The 18,202-nt window shown below is 36.9% G+C and overlaps 1 protein-coding gene across 6 annotated transcripts in view; it reads left to right on the forward strand.

Annotated features, from left to right (window-relative positions):
• Positions 1 to 18,202, forward strand: part of LDB3 (LIM domain binding 3) — a 112,992-nt gene that overhangs the window by 77,658 nt on the left and 17,132 nt on the right. For 4 of the 6 annotated variants that reach the window (XM_084210664.1, XM_084210663.1, XM_084210666.1 and 1 more), the window contains 2 exons: positions 5,590 to 5,625; positions 10,327 to 10,488. In XM_084210664.1, the coding sequence (XP_084066790.1) occupies positions 5,590 to 5,625; positions 10,327 to 10,488 (198 nt within the window). Of the gene's footprint in view, positions 1 to 5,589; positions 5,626 to 10,326; positions 10,489 to 12,064; positions 12,173 to 15,978; positions 16,027 to 18,202 lie in introns of all 6 variants that reach the window. The other 2 variants (XM_084210669.1, XM_084210665.1) reach the window with 2 other exon arrangements.

Below are 18,202 nucleotides of genomic sequence, written 5' to 3' on the forward strand. Positions count from 1 at the left end.
ATTAGAAAATACCATTAAACTTTTCTCAAAACAGTTCATAAAGAAAGTAATGCATCAGCTAACAGAGCCTGTTAAAGCTGAAATTAAACTCTGGGTGTGGGTGTACTGACCTATATGTAGCACCGTATCTTTACCGCCTCAGTCTTTTGCACGTTCCTGTCCACCATGTAACTTTTGCATGATCAGAAATGAACATTAACTTTCATTTTTACTGTGCAACCTTTAAAATTTCTAATGTGCATCCTTCAGCTGATGCAGGTGGCTAACCAAGACACCAGTGCTGCCTTTCTCTCTGACTGCTCAGTCCAAAAAGGGAAAAGCAGTTCTAACATGCAGCAGGTTTTCCAAGAAGCATTGTAACTCAGAGGCACTCAGCTGGGCTCTGTGGATCATCAGCCTGGCTCATAGCTTTTTTTAGGATGAGCTGGAGCACAGCACTGGCACTGCTTCCTTTTATTCTGCTTCTAAATTGCATTAATGTCAGCAAAATTGCCCTAAATACTAATAACTTCCTAATAGTTCATTTCCATGTAAGCATTTTTGTTGTCGCTGACCCAGAATGTTATATGATTACAAATGAGAGAGAAGGAAAGTAAAAAAATCCTTGAGAGAGTTTATGAAATAAAATTTAATCCACATTCTGAAAAAATGACAACCATTCTAATTCATACCAATTAGATATTTGATTAAAGAACTGAACAGCACAGACACATTGCTGGGTTTCAGGGGCAGCTTCAAACTTAGTTTAATGCCATGTAGAGGAAGTATGAATTTTCTTATCATCAATGTGCAAAAATTAAAAAGTAGATCTAAAAAACAACCCCCTGAAAGCGAAATCTCTCAGTTTTTGTTCTTTCCTCAGCTTCCCTGAAGAAAAGTGAAGTCACAATGAGAAAGAACGTTTCAGTGAGAGGGAAATAATTTCCTGGCATACAAACCCCAAACTTGTTGTGCATTGTCTGTACAACAAGTTTTTGTCTGTAGTGATCAGGAACACAGACTGAAAGTTTGGATCCTGTGCTCAGGTGCCTGGTGGCAGATCCCTGCGCTTTATACTGTGGGGCTGTAGAAAGCTACAGGAAAACATTCCGTTAAATCGAATTGCACACTTAAGGCCAAGATAGGGAATAATTATCTGAATTGAATCCCAGCTCCAATTGCTACACATGCTCAGAATTTTGCAGTCTTAGTTCTTACTAAATGATGTATTTACCAATAAGATAAAATTTAAAATTGGAGCTCATATGCCAAATATCACAATGTAGACCTTGGGCAAAAGTTACCTTACCTTTCCCCAACACTAAGGCTGCTGTATGTCCAGCTGCATTTATTCTGTGACTGTTAGATTTAACAGCAAACCTGTAGATGCCGCTAAAATGCATTCACAGGAGGGATTGGCTTGCATTTTAGTGAGCTGCTTTGATTGTGTTCCATACTATGTGTTGAGAACGAGCTGCTGGTTGTTTTCTACTGAATCTGTGATAATGCTTCTTCTCTTCTGTGGCACTGTCTGCACAAACCAGGAAACTCCTCTGAGAAAAGTATTTCCCTGTTTTGGAAAGCAAACATAGTAGGATATATTGCAATTGTTTTGGCGTGGGCTGCTCACATTCTTAACTACAGTGGCTGAAAAAGAGAGACTAGCTCTTCTACCCCTTTTTGTGATCCCAAGCTGAAGTGTTAACTAAACCAGCATGATAGTCATCTTCTGTCCTCTCCAGTTAACTGCCTGTCATTTCTTTGTCTTCTGGTGTCTGTTAAAATAACAGAAATATAGCATGGGGTGAAAATGGCAAACAACCTCAATAGTAATCTGACCATGGAAAAATTCTCAGCTGCAAATACAGAAAGGTAGAAATAGCCTCACTGGATCAGAGCAGCAGTTAATCTAGCTCAGTGTCCAGTTTCCAACAGTGTCAGTGTCTCATGCCTTCAAGACAAAAAATGTATGGAAGGCAATTATAAAATAGCTTTCACACAACTTTACTCCCAGACACCCTATAAGAATTTCTTTAAAATTACTTTGTTAGTTTTACTTCTTTAAAGGAAATTTTATTTTTAAGCAAATATGCTTATATAAATATAAGTACATGCTAGGATGAAAATTATAAGTCTGATTAGTCCTGCAAATCCACACTATGCTACTAGAAAAACAGAATTTTTAATTCCAATAAATATAGACCCTAATAATCTGTATGTTTTTTTCCCCTTTGAAAAAAGATTGTATATCTGTCAGACTCTGTAGAAGACTATATTGGGTTCTCAATACAGTAAAATACTGATGAACTGAACAGATATATTTATTTTAAAATCTATAATACCTCATTAAAGAGGGTGAACTGATACTCTAAATACTCAGCTGGGATTTGGGAGAGCTTATTTCTGTTCTTTACACTGCTGTGGGCTTTCTTTTAGACCATGAACAAATTATGAAGTTTTAGTCTCTCACTTGTAAAATTAGATAAACAGTCTTGCTCCACGAGAGCATAGAGAAAAAACTCAATTAGAATATTCACTTTTTGTTTCAGTACTGAAAGAGTAGTTGAAAGACCATGTGGGCTCTCAGGATACCTCATGTTTTTATATCACCAGGTCTTCATTGCACATCATAGGATTCTGTCTCCACATTTTAAGGGAATAGAGCAGAGCTTTTCCAGAGAGACAGTCTAGATCTGTTACTGTCTAAGATGGTAGATGGAAGGTGCACCACCTCCACATTTCAGCTTGCCTGCTCCATGTACATGTTTAGGGATCTTTTGCATTTTGTTCCCAAAACGTAGAATGGAAAAGCATTCTAATATCCCTTATGTGCATTCAGATTTAACCTACTCCTTTATTGAAAATTCTGAAGATTCTCCAGGCTATTTTTAGTGTCCAATAGCACACATAAGCTTGGCTTGCAAATGAATTTTGATTTCTGTTACTCAGACTGTTCTAATTCTTGTTGGTGTGTGCAAGGGAAAGACTCTATTTCTATCATTTCACTCTGCCTTTAGCACCATATCATGTAGCATATTTTATGAGAAGAAAACATTTCATAATTTCTACTGTATAATGTCCTGTGGAATTGGGAAGACAGTATATTGCATAAATAGGTCTTGTTTGAAATACAGGTCTAACATTTAATGAAATCTGTGGGACTTGCACTGTTCTCTCAGAACAGTCATTGACTGAAGCCCTTCTATCAAAAGGCATTTCAGTAGGGACTACAAACAACTGCAGACAGAAAAAAAAAATCCCCCACAGTAATTTTAAGTCTCTCCCAGATAGCTCAAAACTATTATCCACTACTGTCAGTTATTGCAGCAGCCAGTGTAGACAGAGATACAAACAGCTCCTAGTATTCTGAGCCAAATTCTTTCATGTTGTGAAGGTATTGACTTTACTGAGCCTGCCTGAGGGATGTATTTGGCTCAAAAGTAAAGTTATTTCTGCATTTAGTTAGCAAAAAATGTTTTGATTGTAAAGGCCAGAAATCCAGTCATCAGTTCCTTAAAATGCAAGTATTGTTAGTCAGAGGCACATCTGATCTTGAGCCTTTCTTCTTGGAAGCCAAATGGGAATTATTCCTATTGACTGGGAAGAGAAATAGGTCCTGGAAGAAGTGTTATGTGCCTTTGAACTCATTTTCCCCTTTACTCTGTGCCTTTACCTTTGTTATATTCTGTGGAAGTATTTTTACTATACTTCTCTCACTGTTTTAACCTTCATAACTCCCCTGCCATCGTCACTCAATGTATCCAATATTGTACACTTGGGGGAGAAGCTCTTGTGAAATACCGACCTCAAAGTGACCTTGAGTCAAGGGACTTTTTTTTGCCTTGTTCAGTGTAGCCCCAGCTATTGGAGCAGAAAAGTTAGGATCAGATTAATTGTAACAACAGAGGCTTAGCACTGCTTCAGCCTGACGCCATCTGCCTGCCTTTTGGTCTTGGCTGTTATTTCTCATAGAGCATTTGGCAACACTGGAGATAAATAGGGCTGTGCTTTGTTTCCAGGACCGGACTGCGTTCTTTAACATCGTTGCATGATGATGGCTCTTGGTAAATTAACAGTTCCTACACCTGCACAGTCTCTAATCCATCCTCCTGCGCCTTGTTTCATAGTTGGCATTGCAGTGAACTCACAGCTTGGTTACCATAAGGACAGTGTTTGGTTTCTCATTGCTTCAGAGTGGTGAACCATCGACCTCCTTGGGGTATTTCTCTTCTGACCACAGGAACATCTTATTCAGACACATCTGAGGGGCATTTCCCAACTTCTGGGTTTCAAAAATCTGGCTTCAATTCATATATTTAAGGGCTACATTTCAGTTAGAGGTTTTAAAAATTCGTAGAGAACACCTATGCCCAAGCCTTTGCTGATCTTAACTGGATTGGTTTTTATAACATTCTTGGAACTGAACTAAGGAAAGAGTATATGACTGTACATATGTATGTAAATGTATAAGTACATAAACACAATGCTGATAATAATGTGGAAAATATTAAGAACAGCCTTCCAAACATAATGTAGGTTAATGATTGGAGCCCAGCAAATCTATATAAAGAAGTGCATGTATTCCTTTTTTGTTTTCCAAGGATGCTTCAGGAAGAAGGTTCAGTTAGGTAAATGAGGACATTTACCTAACTGAAACTGGTTTGTGGTTTGTAATTTTACATGCCACTTAAGAAAAGTCATCTCATTTGGCATATTTCAGTTTTAAACCTGTTGAAATTTCAGCACAATTCCTTAAATAGGAAGGGATGCAATCACCCATTAAATTGCTAAATAGTGAAACTCTCTCAGTTACTTAACTAACTGGATTTCAAACTTAGGTGTTTAAGGGTAATGGATTCTATTCTTTATGAAATTACTTGTGTCTTAACCTCTTACAGATAAACAATTGCTTGCATTTAAACAGATCAGTTATTTTTTAAGTGTGTATGTGTGTTTACAGAATAACAGCCCAGTTCTTTGTCAGTGAAACTGAGGCTGACTTAATCCTCACCTCAACAAAGGAATGATTTCCAGTTGAAGGAATGGTTTCTAATCCAATTTAGGTTGAGAAAAGTAGTATTTGGATAGGGCAGAGAATTTTTAAGTGATGCCAGGCATAAGAAATCCTTTTTGTCCTTAAGTCTTTGTTAACCATTTAACTGCTTATCACTTCAAAATATCGGGTCCATGAGGACTGCCCAACTCTGATTATTTTTACTGCTCGGATTTGGCATCCAAGTATGTTCTGCTGGAATATTATTGAATTCTTTTTTAAAAAGAAACTTATTAAAGTCAAAACTATTCCTGAAATTGTATACACACATACAATATCTCATTTCTAACCATTGATTTTCCTTTTATTTTATTATTAAAACAAAGTTGTTTGCAAGTGATAAGAGGCATACAGCAAACTTGTATATCTGCTGGTTTCACTTGGAAAGCTGAAGAGGTTTCTCACAGCTGTATTTTTGAGCAACCACTCTAGGATGCTTTTTGCAACCAAACATTTTTCCCCAACCCACGTTGTTCTTCCCTGGTTGTTTTGGGTGGGGCTTTTTTGCCATCACTGGCAGTTGCATTTATTTCATACCGTATCCCCTCCTTTCACAGAGACAAGGAAAACCTTGCAGCAGCATCAGAAAACAGGTAATGTTTGCTGTGTTTGATTTACTTCCTCTTAAGAGTGTATCTCCACTTCCTCCATATTGTTCTTACCTCAAAAACTGTTATAAAAATACACTGTTTGAGCAGATGATGAAAGTAGAGGCTTCAGCAGAGTGGGTTCATTAGATGTTTCTTTCTCATGCACTCTGATGTGGAACAGGTGGGGATTGTATTTCTCAAAATTTTAAACCTGAAACATAAGAAGCTTTAAATAAAATATTCCTGAAATGGAGTACTGTCAGTTTGTGATGGAGTTTTAAGAACAATTTCCATTTTAAACTTCATCTAGACTATTCAAGATGTTTTTAAAATCGAAATATTATCTTTTTAAGAATATTTATATATTTTGATTGATACTCAATGGGTTATGAGGTTCAAAACAGTCCCTCTGTAAGTTCTTTCCTGTCAATTTGTTTTCTCACAAAGGATCTCAGAACATTTTGCAGTTAAGTATAGAAATGTGTTGTTTTCAATTAGTTCATTTATTAAACCCCCAAGTACTGATACACATGTATTTCTGGAGTGAATCTCACCAGTTGTTTGGAGCAAAGAAAGACCTCTTAGTAGTTAGTCATGAAAAGAATTTTATACTACAGCTTTTCTCTTTGTTTTTGATTCCTGCCTCAGTGATATGCAACCACTTTCTATTTTTGGGTTTTTTTTAAGACTGCTTATATTTGAACGAAGGTTGCAAAGTTAATATCTGAGTGCAAGAATTATTTGTTAATAATGACAAAAGTAAAGGCAACAGGCACTTGAACAGTTGTGAAAATTGATTTTTGTTTTTAAATTAATAATTTAAAAAAGAAGGAAATAAACCCCTTGATTCCTGAATATAAATTAAATTGTAAAGAACAAGCAACACATGTTAGAATTTCACCAGCAGTTTCATTGTAAAGCCATTTATAGGACTATGCAGCTGCTTCACTGAAATCTCCTTTTCTTTTAACTATTATTTTATTTTGCCAGGATCAATTTCTGTATATGACTGGTGTTATTGTTCTCCTATGTTGCCTTAATCTTGTGTGATCTATCATACCACAGCCTTTCTCCACCTCCATTACCATCACAGCTCTGCTTATTTTGATATTCATAGCAATATGATTTCCAGATTTACACAAGGTACCTTTTGTAATTTGTCAAGTCTTTCCTGGACTTAAGCAGTAATTAACCAATGAACTATCAAAATTACTTCATCTGCATTGTCATTATGATCTCCAGCTCCATCTGTGGCTGGAATTCTGTCTGTTCCTCAAACCCCTGCTATTACCTAGGAAATGCCTTGTTTACAAACACCCTTGTAATCTCTGTTACCCAGGCCTACAGGTACCACGCATGCGCCCCAGTATGTGACCTCAAGTATTTGGCATCCTCCTAAGTCATCCACCAGGGATGCCAACACTGTCAATGCTCAGCCAGTGGCCTCCAAGGGGTCTGTGAGGCTTGGAGCAGGTACAAGCCAGGGGGAGGCCAGTGTTGGCCAGAAAGTCCCTCTTGCTTCATCCAGTAACCAAAGGTACACTGTGCCGTGTAACTGCATAACTGACCCGGTTTGGAGCTTTGCAATGGTTTGGTAATAACAACCTCTAACTCCTTCAGATGGAAATGCCCATTGCCTCAAAGGCCAAGGTTCCAGTTCTTCCAATTCCAGCAGCTTCTGTTCATGTGGGTGTTACATTTTCAGTGGCCCTTGTAGGATCACTCCTACAATACAGAGACAAGTCATTAAGCGTCTTCGGCAGAGCAGCAGCAGCTGATATTTCTGTATTTTCAGTGGATTCCACAAACATTCCCATATTCAAATATTAAATCCCTCCGCATTACAGCCTTCTCTAAATACTTTCTCTAGCACTTTTTTTCTACAAATGATGCAATTACAGATTTTTTTTCATATCCATTTTAGTTTTGGTTTTCTAGTTTTTGATTCTTTGCAAGTGATCTGTCGGAGGATTAGAAACACAAAAACTTTCATGCATTACATAAAGGGACTAAGTGCTGTTTTAATAATCCCTTCCTTGTTATTGGGATAGAAAATCTCAGAACTTAGGACTTCACCAAGAGAAAAAAGTGTAGGCTACACTTATATTTTAAATGTTAGAGTGCATTTGTTGCTGTGTTCTCATTATGGTTGTTAACCGTTATTATCTTCTTAACCTCTACTGATCTGTGTTCCTTTTCATGAGTGAAAATCAGCTGAGAAGAGATGTGTGTTTGTTTTCATCAACCTAACTTACTTTTATGTTTGTTACTGCCGGTATGAAGATGTTTGATTTTTTCAATGTCTTTTAAAATACAAAGTTCTGTTAAGTTTTAAAGTCTACAAAATTATTGTATTTAAAAACCGACCAACCAACCAAAAAACACTCTATAATATGTCACAATGAAACTGTTGCATTAGATGATTTTTTTAATAAAGAAGCACTCACATTTATCAGTTCTTTAAATTCTTCTGTTCTTGAATAACTAAAATGAAAAATCAGACTGAAAAAGTAGAAAGAACGGGGAAAAAACCAGTTCGGCTATTGTATTTGACAATATAGATAAAATTATGTAAAAATTTATAGTTGCTAAATTAAGAACAGTCAAGTCAGTCTTGAGCTCTTTCTATAATACTGTTTTGAGAATGTTATCAACTGCATATAATTTATGTAACCAAACCACTCTGATTTTTATGGTTATATCCACTTCATTTATATTTATTCCAATTCCTTGTTCTGATAATTAACATATTCTACCATGAAGGAAGGTAAGCAAGCCTCTAACAGTTTAATCACATAAAAAGAAATATTACAAATACTATGCAAAATAAAATTGTTTCTATTTCTTTTAAACTTTAAAAGGTATTCTAGTATATTTGGTTTTATTTTCTTTATACGGGTTCATTCTGTTCAAATCTGTCTCCACACAGGTCCATGTCCACGCATATGGATTGGGGTTTTTTTGCTTCCTTTTCAGTATTTATTACTGAATATGTATTTTGATTATTTTGTAGATTGTTACAATTAAATTGCAATTAATCAAGTTCACTGTTCTCTTCAAGGTATGAAGTCTTGAATCTTCCGAAATCTGTAGTAAATTCCTTTTCACAACAGTGCAAATAGACAAAATGGGTGAAATCCTAGTTTGTTCTTAACACATACATTAAGTTCCATTTTTATGTGCAGCATAGTTTCAGTCCTTTCCTCTTTGCCAAATCAAAGATATGTAAGTATGTAAGATTTTAATGGGGTAATTCTGGTACCCACTGTGGCACAGGGAAAATTTCACAGTGTTGAAATCCATACCAGATTAGCTGTGATGGATAATACACAGCTACTCTGTAACACAGGCTGTGAAATTGATAGTCTCCTAGTTAATTGGAAGAATTTGCATCATGAAATGCATCAGGATGGAAGAAATCATCTGACTCTCAAATGCATATTACTATGGAAGAGCTTCTGCAAAACTGTTACAAAACTTGGTGTAAAGATTTGAAAGCCAGAATTGCAAACTGGATGATTATTTTCAGGAACTTACTTAGTATGTACATAATTGTAGATGAATCTCCATAAGGGAGAAAATACCAATTTCCTGCTTTTGTTGAGGGCTGCATTCAACTTTGAGGTTTGTGGGTATAACAACCAGCTTCTGTTTCAGCTAATCAAACAAAATAATCAGCTGAATTCAGACACCATCCTGTAGACTATTGAACTCTAGAAGAGGAGGTGAAGGACAGGGGAAGCGGGACAGTCCCTTGGAGAACAAGGGGTATCCTAAATTCAGAAATACCAAACACTTGTTCTAGGTCCTGAGGAATAGAACTTGTCAAATCAGTGCTTCTGAGAGAAGCAAAAGAAAATATGAGATAATTTGCAAAATGGATGGTAATTCTGCTTAGGAAAAAAAAGCTGAGAGAGAGTTGGAGGGCTAAGATTGGCTGAAGAAACAACTGGAGCTGTAAGGTCTCTTTTGTTATTTGATACTTGGTGTGCTCAGGAAGGAGCACTTTGGACAGTTGTACCTTGAGCAAGAGATTTACTGAATTCCAGCACCCTGATAGGAGTAATTTTTAAAGAACACAGAGATGTGACAATATACTTATGACATAGGTCTAAACAAGTAGACATATACCCATTATGTTTCTAGGCCACTGCTCATGGACAAGACAACTAGGTACAGTGATGCCCTGATTTAAAAAAAAAAGCTGCTAACTTTGTTCCATTTGTCTGTCTGTAAGAGATGAGTAATTCTCAAATTTGAGGGAGGTGATGGAAGACATTAATAGTTCAACAGGTTACTTAAATGGTCACAGGATACAAGACTAGATTATAATCATTCATTTCAATATATTTGATGGAATTTATATGAGCTCACAAGACTGTGACAGCTCTTCACAGCCATTTCAGTCCTAGGTGCCGCATTTCCTACCTCTGGCATCAGTGGGAGCAGGACTCAAGTGCTCTTTAACACCTAGGGTAAATTTCAGTCAAGCAGGACCAATGCTGCATTGCAGTCTGAACTGCGCAATGGAAAAGGCTGAACAAATGTCTTTTTTTTCTTTGCATAATTGTGCTTTTCCCTCAGTAACCCAGCCAGCTACTATGTTTGCAGCTGCAGGTTCAAACATAGTAGGTTTTATGCTCTCCATGTAAATGCACGCCTTTTTAAGATGCTTCTTGTTTTATTTAATTGAACTCTAATTAGTACCCCTGTTGAGCATGCCCCGGTGGCTCCCAGTTCTGCTGCTCCTGCACCACATGCTTCAGCACCTCAGCCTGCTCCTGCTGCTCCAAACACAGCCAGCCCGATGGCAGCACCAGCCACCACCTCAGTAGTGCAAGAAGCTTTCTCCTCCTCCTTCCAAAGGTAATGCTCCATTGCTTTATACCCCTCTGGCTTTGGAAATGCTGCATACACATTCTTAGCTTAAGAATGTAGTATGTAAAGCTGTAACCTGGTTGATATGCTTTTATATATTTTGGGGAGGCTGGGGTTTTTAGTTGGGTTTTTTTTTTTTTAATGTGGGTTTTTTTTTCAATTTTGTGATATATTGTTCATGTTTGCATAGAATTTGCAAAATAAAACCGCCCTGAAAATAACTTCATTTTCAGAAAGCCAGTCTGGACTTAAAATTTGAACTGTTTTTACACCACTTATAATAAAACAAAAACAACTCTTCATCTTAGTTGCAGTGAATGAAGATTCTTTTAATAGTTTTTCTGCAGTAGGACAAGAAATGGAAAATAAGAAAATGTCGTTTACTCACATGATTGAGCTTACTGTGTCACAGCAGATATCAGTAAAACATGGTGGACACTTGATGATTGACTTGCTCTGTAAGTTAAATCAATTCATTTCTATTAGATTTATGTGATCTTTTTTTTTGCTAATGAGAATTAGCCTTTGAGCTGAAGTAAGTCTCAAGGAGATGCATTCCTAACACTTGTAGCACAGTGGGAGTTACAGTTGTATATGAAAAACTGTCAGCTTGTGAGGAAATGTGTTGGATTTATACAGCTGTCACTCACATTACAGTAATTCTGGAGATAGTAAGAGTGAGTTTTTGGTACATAATATTCTTTTATCTTTGGGGTTTGCTACATGAATATTCTGAAAATATGTCGGTTTTAGCATGCTTTTAAAATCCAACGAAAAACATACTTCCAGTAATATAAACCATTTGTAATTGAGACCTCAGAGGTATCATATTTTTGGTACGTATGAATGGAATTTGAAATGCTCTCTTGGCTCTGCTTCTTAATTAATTTTTCCTAGTTGACTTGCATTATGTATATATACCAAGTAATTAGTTTCTCACTTTAGTCAGTTTTTACCTAGCCATGACTTACCAGAATGCAGTGGTTTTATTCCAGCAAGCAAAGGAGGTTTGAATAAGGTTTATGCTCAAATTCGGAACTTGCCTGAGAGGCATTTACACATAAAATAATGATAAGGTTTATATAATTTTTATCCCTCAGTTGAAACCATAGCATGAAGAAAATGTATTACTTAGTATGTGCTCCAGACAAAAAAATGCCTCTACTAAACTAATCATTCCAATTACTTCTGGTTTTGATAGGACAGTCTTTTGTCTGGGACGGTTTGCACAGTAAAATGTTTATCTTGTATTTAGACTCAAACATCTTCAGATCTTTCAGATAAAAGCATGTATCATTGACAAAAGTCCTGTCCTGTAATATTGTCTGTCTTAGTTATTGATAGGGTCTGGTTTTAAAATGTTTCCATAATGTGTGCGTTTTGCCTTGTGTTCTGTAGGAATGTGCTTGGTTGTGCTATTCTGTAAGTCTGCAGGTGTGTGCTACAGAAAACCTGTTCCTGGTAACTATGCAGCAGCCTGAATCCTGTCAGAGCTTGGTTCTGATGCCATGATTTGTGCCCCCCGTTAAATCATTTTGTTCATGCTTTTATGTGTCTTCTGCAGAGTTCTTGCAGCCCCCAGCTCTCTTTCCCAGCCTAAGCCTTTCCATGGGCCCAAGAGCATGTCATTAGCAGCTTCCACTATTTCATCTGCTATCTCATCTCAGTCTAGGTATATCTGTAAAGCTCTCTTCTTTTAACCTAATTTGTTTTGATTTTGTATTATGCTTTCTGAAATGAGGTTTTCAGTTTTTGAAGGGATTGAATTGGGAGAGAAAAAGCAGAGAGAGAGAGAACAGCCCCTTCCTATCTTCTGCACAACAACCCAGCTAGGAAACAGCGACGTTTTAGATGTAGGATATGTGACCACAAGGTCCTCTTGGAGCAGAGGTGTTTCACTTGGTTGGTTTGTGCTGCTTTTGCCATCCTGAAATGAAAATATTTGTCTAGAAACACGGGATGAGAATGATAGACCTTTTATTTTTTTCTTGGTGAAAACATGGGACCACAGGAATCTTTTATCACTAGAAAGAGAGAATGCTGCTGTACTGCCTCACTTCCAAGCCTTTTCACTGCTTTCATAACACTTTGACAACTAACAGAGAAAAGCGGGTGTTTTTAAGACTCATTTGAACACAATTTGAACAGTCTTAAGAAATAATAAAAAACTAAATCAGCAATACATTGGAGATTGTAATTATCCATGTGTGTCTTATCTTTATAAAAAAAAATAGTTAGGAATCACCCGAAGATGATGATTGAGATTGACAAAGGGCACAAGTTTGAAGGCTTGAGTACAATGAAGGCAAGAAGTATAATTGTCTTCCTCAAGAGAATCACAGAACAGTTTAGTACTTGGCACAGGAAGTATTTAATAGCAATTTGGTTGGCTTCACATCACTGAAACCAATGCAAAAATGAAATAGCTACAGAACAAAACATCAGAAGTGTTTTCAGTTTTAGGATGTGAACATGTCTGTTTCCAGCCATGGGAATTACATAGGGGAAGTAATCCCAGTATGGAACTGATAAAACATAAGGGGTAAAACTGACTGCTGATGAGTGGAAGTACACCAATTGTAACTTAGTTTCAAGAAGCCCCTTCTACTAAGGTAAGGTTCCTTGCATTCCAAGCAATAATAACTGTGTATATTTGAGTTTGATTAAACACTGGCGTGCAAAACCTATTTCTCCTGAGCTACAGAAAATACTTTATTTTAGGGATTCTTTCAGCTGAAGATGGAAATCAGAAGATGAAATTAAATGGAAGCTTTGGTGACTGCTCTGTCCAGACAGAGCACATCTATTCATATTTCACCAGTCTACGTCTTAGGACCCATCTAAATCTTTCCTGAGAGCTCGTTTTCATTCCTGCCTTGGAAATCATGGAATCATAGAATGGATTCAGCTGGGAGGAATCTTAGAGATTATCTAGTTCCATGAGTAGGGACAAGTTAAGCAGCAATTATGCATAACTTACATATAAATACCTAGTAAATTAGTATAAAGATAACCAGTACTTGCTGACACCACTTGCATGTCTTTCTTAGAGCTAATGTAATATTGTTTTTTGATTGAGCTTTCTTCCATTTTCCTTAAATTTTATATGCATTTAATGGGAGAAGGGAAGCAGTGTGAGGCCTCGAAACCATATGAATTCATTTGTAATTATGTACCAACATGGACTAATCAGTGTGAAACAGAATTTTAAAGAGGATAAAAAGAACGATGACATTGAGATATTGAGGCATTTGAATTGAAAGTAAATTAGTGAATTATATTGCCATGGACCATTGCTGCTTTTCCTGCCCCTTTGAAAGGAAGTAACTTGTCTGGGGAGGCTGTGTCTCCACTCTTGAAGGTTTTCAAGACACCCCTGGCTAAAACATGGAGCAACCTGGTCTGACCTCAGAGCTGGCCTTGCTTTCAGCAGATTAGATCAGATTCTTCCTGAGCCCACTTCCAACCTCAAAGGGTCTGTGAATCTATGAAAAACATCTGCCCATTTCAAAAAGAAATGCTCTAATAAGACTCCTAAAACCTCTTGCTGGCACCTGGCCACATATAAAACATCTACAGCATATCAACTTTATACACTGCTACTTTGTCAGTGGATGACACAAGTGTGATGCTGTCATCTGCTTCCCTGTTACCAACAGGCAAATGTTACTGTCTTGGCTTCAGCAAGTCTTGGCACATAAGGGCAAACCAGAGACTTGCAGGACCTGTAAAAATTTGGTTCCCTGATAATTAAGTACAAGAAGTGAACTCTGGTTGGTTGGTTGGTTTTGGATGGCTGTCTTGCAGCTGGAATAGGTTCTTTATCTTGGTGCACGTATTCCATGTCTGTTTTAAAAAGTGTTGTGTATTACAGATAGTGTATTCAAATGCAAGGGACTAAAAATGGCTTCTAAATTGATTTGTAATTCAAATTTTTGAGTATCTGGTAGTTTTCATTTAGAAATCAAGCAATGCTTTAGCATGCCAAAATACAGACTTAAAAATCCAGTTTTAGCTTGACATATACCAGAAGAGTACATATAATATAATTTTATTTTTAAAAAAATATGGATGACCTTAATTACACCACTGTTTTACAGGATGGGGATGTCCTCAGGTAGATGGGGCTGATATTTTATCGCCATTATTCCAGTGTGTGGTAGTGTATTTGCTTTTAGATGCTTTTAAAACATCCAAGAAAAGGCAGGAGGATTTCTTGATCAATATCCATAACTATTTAAATCTGATTTTAAACTTTAATACATCCTGTTCTATAGTGACTTAGCTTTTGTGAGCATATGCATAACACTTAACATGATAAAATTTTTATAATGTTCCTGAAGAGGAGTGTTTGAAGTAAATCACTAATCTTTAACAGGCTGTGTAACTCTTTTACATCTGCAGTGAAATCTGACTTACTGTTATCTTATCTATCTGTTATCTATCTGTTCCACTTACAATCTTATTTAAAAGAAGTAAGCACAGCAGGAGAGTTTTGAATAAGCTTGAAGCTCTTCGGGGATGGGTTATTCCATCCAGAGGGTTAAAGCAGCACTCTGAGAATAGAAATCCAGGAGAAACAATGGAAGGAGTTGCAATTATGGTTCTAAAAGTCAAGTGTAGCTTCTGGTCCAGAGATTTTAATCCAAGGACTGTGTCCATGGTAAAGGGAAGGAAAAAAATTTCTCCAGAGGTTAGGAAAATAACTGGCATAAGGCAGACTCCTGGTGGTTATGGGAAATGTGGGCTGTGCCCCTGTGGGGTGGGATTGATGCTCTGTAGCCCTGCACTGTCCTGCAGACAGGAGCTCTGTTCATTCTGAATCCTCTTGTTTCTCAGATCATACATTGTGTAGGCTTTCAAGTACTTCCTGTATTTGCATAAATGACTCATTTATGTTCTGAAATTACACTGCTTCCCCAAGGAAAAAATAAATCTACCTGTTTACCTAAGACTGTATCAATGGAAAGGTTCTGCAAGACAAAAGTTGAACATGGTGGGTGGATGTTTCTGCTTCAAATATGCCAGCCTGTCCTTTCCATGGGGTTGTCCAAGCTGCCTCACAGTCTGGGACACTTCCCTGATCTTTGGCCTTTGGTTCATTCAAGGTTTGCTTTTCAGATTTGGTGCAATGTAAACTTATGACACTGAGAAAAATCCCTTGTAGTTTTTTTTCTGCTAATAAAAATAATTGTAGTTCCACAATGACTCAAATAACTTCAAATAACAAGATCAGATAAGGGTGACTTATGGATCTCTCAGCTCATTGACTTATGTTACCACTCTTTAGGTTTCACTGTGATTCCCAGCTTGCCTAAGAAAACAAAATGTTATGTAATACTCTTATGACTATAAATATGTACATGTTGTTTACTTCAGCATTAAGAGCCCTTCTTACTCATAGGAAACTCACGGTAGGGCAAGATATCCCAATCATTTGTGTATATTTTTTCAAATACCACTTTTGTCTCATTTTAGTTTCAACCGGCATTCTTCCACCTCCATCAGCTACCAGTCAAAGCAGAGGTATAAAACTGTTTTGTGCAGCTATTCTACTTTAAAAGCACTTAACAAACCAGTTTATTGCTACTAGTAGGCATCTAGTGAAGCGTTAACATAAAAATGATCTGCTTAGAGATATTTACTCTTTCTTTTTCTGACAACTAATAGTTTTCAGAGCCAGTATTTAATTTGCTGCCTGTCACATGCCATTGACTGCTGCAGATAAATTCAATGAGGTTGCTTTCACTGCTTTTTGAGATGCCAGTGCTTCTTGATCCATTAAAGCATCTTTGGTGCTTACAACATCTTTTTATTCTTTCTTAATTTCCTTCTTTCTTGGTTTTTTTTTTTTTTTGGTTCTTTTACTCACATGCGATTTCCTCTTTTTCAGCAGAAATTCTGATAAATCTTTTCTTTTACTAAACCCTTAATGATGTAGTATTACAATTTATTTCTCTTTGATAAGCTTTCTTATCTTTCTTACTGTATTTAATATGCATCATACACATGTAAAAGTGTTAAAAGGATTCAGTACTACTTTTAACTTTGCTTTGATTTTGGTACTATGAATGGGAGGGGTATTCTTCTGGGGTTTTTTTCAGCTTCATTTCCCTGAACACAAGGAAATCTGTGGTATGGTTTTTCTATGCTATTATATTTGGGAAACACTTGAATTTTGAATAACCATTTTTCTTCATGACAGTCTAAGTATTGCTAATCTGGTTCAGAATGTCTTTATTTATTTAGTGCATTAAGAGAGATTCAAATGAGTCTTTCTAACCATTGGATCTGTGCACCTGGGAGTAAACTTTCCTGTCTGGATGACATTTTCAGGTTCAGGCTGTGCAACAAATCATTTTAAAATCTTTTAACCCGCATTGTAAATATTGGGCACTGAGCTGTGTAGTTTACCCTGAGTATCAGATTGTAAAACAAGGACAAGTCTTTAGATGGTGTGTTTAGCTGATGGTGTTTTGAAAGCTGTGGGGTGAAGCCAGAGTGCCCACAGTGTCCCTGTGCTGTGGCAGTAGCAATAGCCTCTGTCCAGTGATCCTGAGCACTGTGCCTTCTGAGGCATCACACAGGAGGTCTCATCAGGAAATAGACTGTAAGAATAGAACCCAGAAAGTTTGACAGTGCTTAGAACAGCTTTGGCAGTTACAAAAGCACAGCAGGGTTCACAACAGAATTTACAGTGAATACAAACCCACTAAAATAGTTTATCTTGGAGTGTTGTGTTCACTCACAGTACAGTGGACCCAAATCCAGGCCTAAGCCCTTGACTAGGTACAGAAATAATTAGCTATAGCCATTGTAGCAATAGCTAAGTTTCTAGATCTTGCTACATAGACAAAATAAATTAGCCTGAGGCAGCAATGCTATGCAAACTAAGTCTACAGTAAAAACACTGTCAGAGCAGCAAAAAGCTACATTGAGGACAGGTTTATTTTGTTCAAAATTAAAAATTGAAAGTTTCCATTTCTCAGAATGTTTCTTACCTGTACTGGAAGAAATCTGCTGGGTTTGCCATGTGAGATTATAAAGTGTTTTCTCCAGATGCCATCTGTTAAAGAAAGTAAAGTCAAGATGGGCCAATAGTCTGGGAAAGATGAGCTTCTTTTCACAGGCTGACAAATGTTTTCCTATAGACAAACCCACTTTGGAAATAACTCATTAGCTGTCAGCACAAATAGATAGGGATCTACTTCATAGGGGGAGTGACACTGAAGGGAAAAAACAAGCAAAACTGTTTTCAGGGTGAGTAAGATGGATGTTCTGTAGTGAGTAGGTTTTTCTTACTGCACACATCTCATTATCTGTTGCTTCCCTTCCTTGTACTTCTTTATTCTCTCTTGCTTGCTTTGACTGTGATGCTCTTTTAGCAGTCTGTGAAGCACAGGCACTACAAATAGAATCATCCCAAGTAACTGACAGATAGAAGAGGCATATTTTTTAATCTGTTACTGTAATCAAATTAAAAATCACCATTAAAGCCATAAGATAGAGAAAAACTGTTTCTTACTGATTTTTGGAATCCTGAGCAAATGTTTTTATTCTAGGACTGGAAGAAAGTGCATCATAATATTGCATATCATATGGGGTTTTTTCTGAAGGATGAATCTGAGCAATAGGAAAATTAATGTAAATTTTTAGTCTAAATAGGGAGAAGGGTTAGTTTCAGAAAATTTTTTAAAGATCA

The sequence above is a fragment of the Fringilla coelebs genome, assembly GCF_963513975.1.
Source record: "Fringilla coelebs genome assembly, chromosome: 8".
NCBI classification, from domain to species: Eukaryota; Metazoa; Chordata; class Aves; order Passeriformes; family Fringillidae; genus Fringilla; species Fringilla coelebs.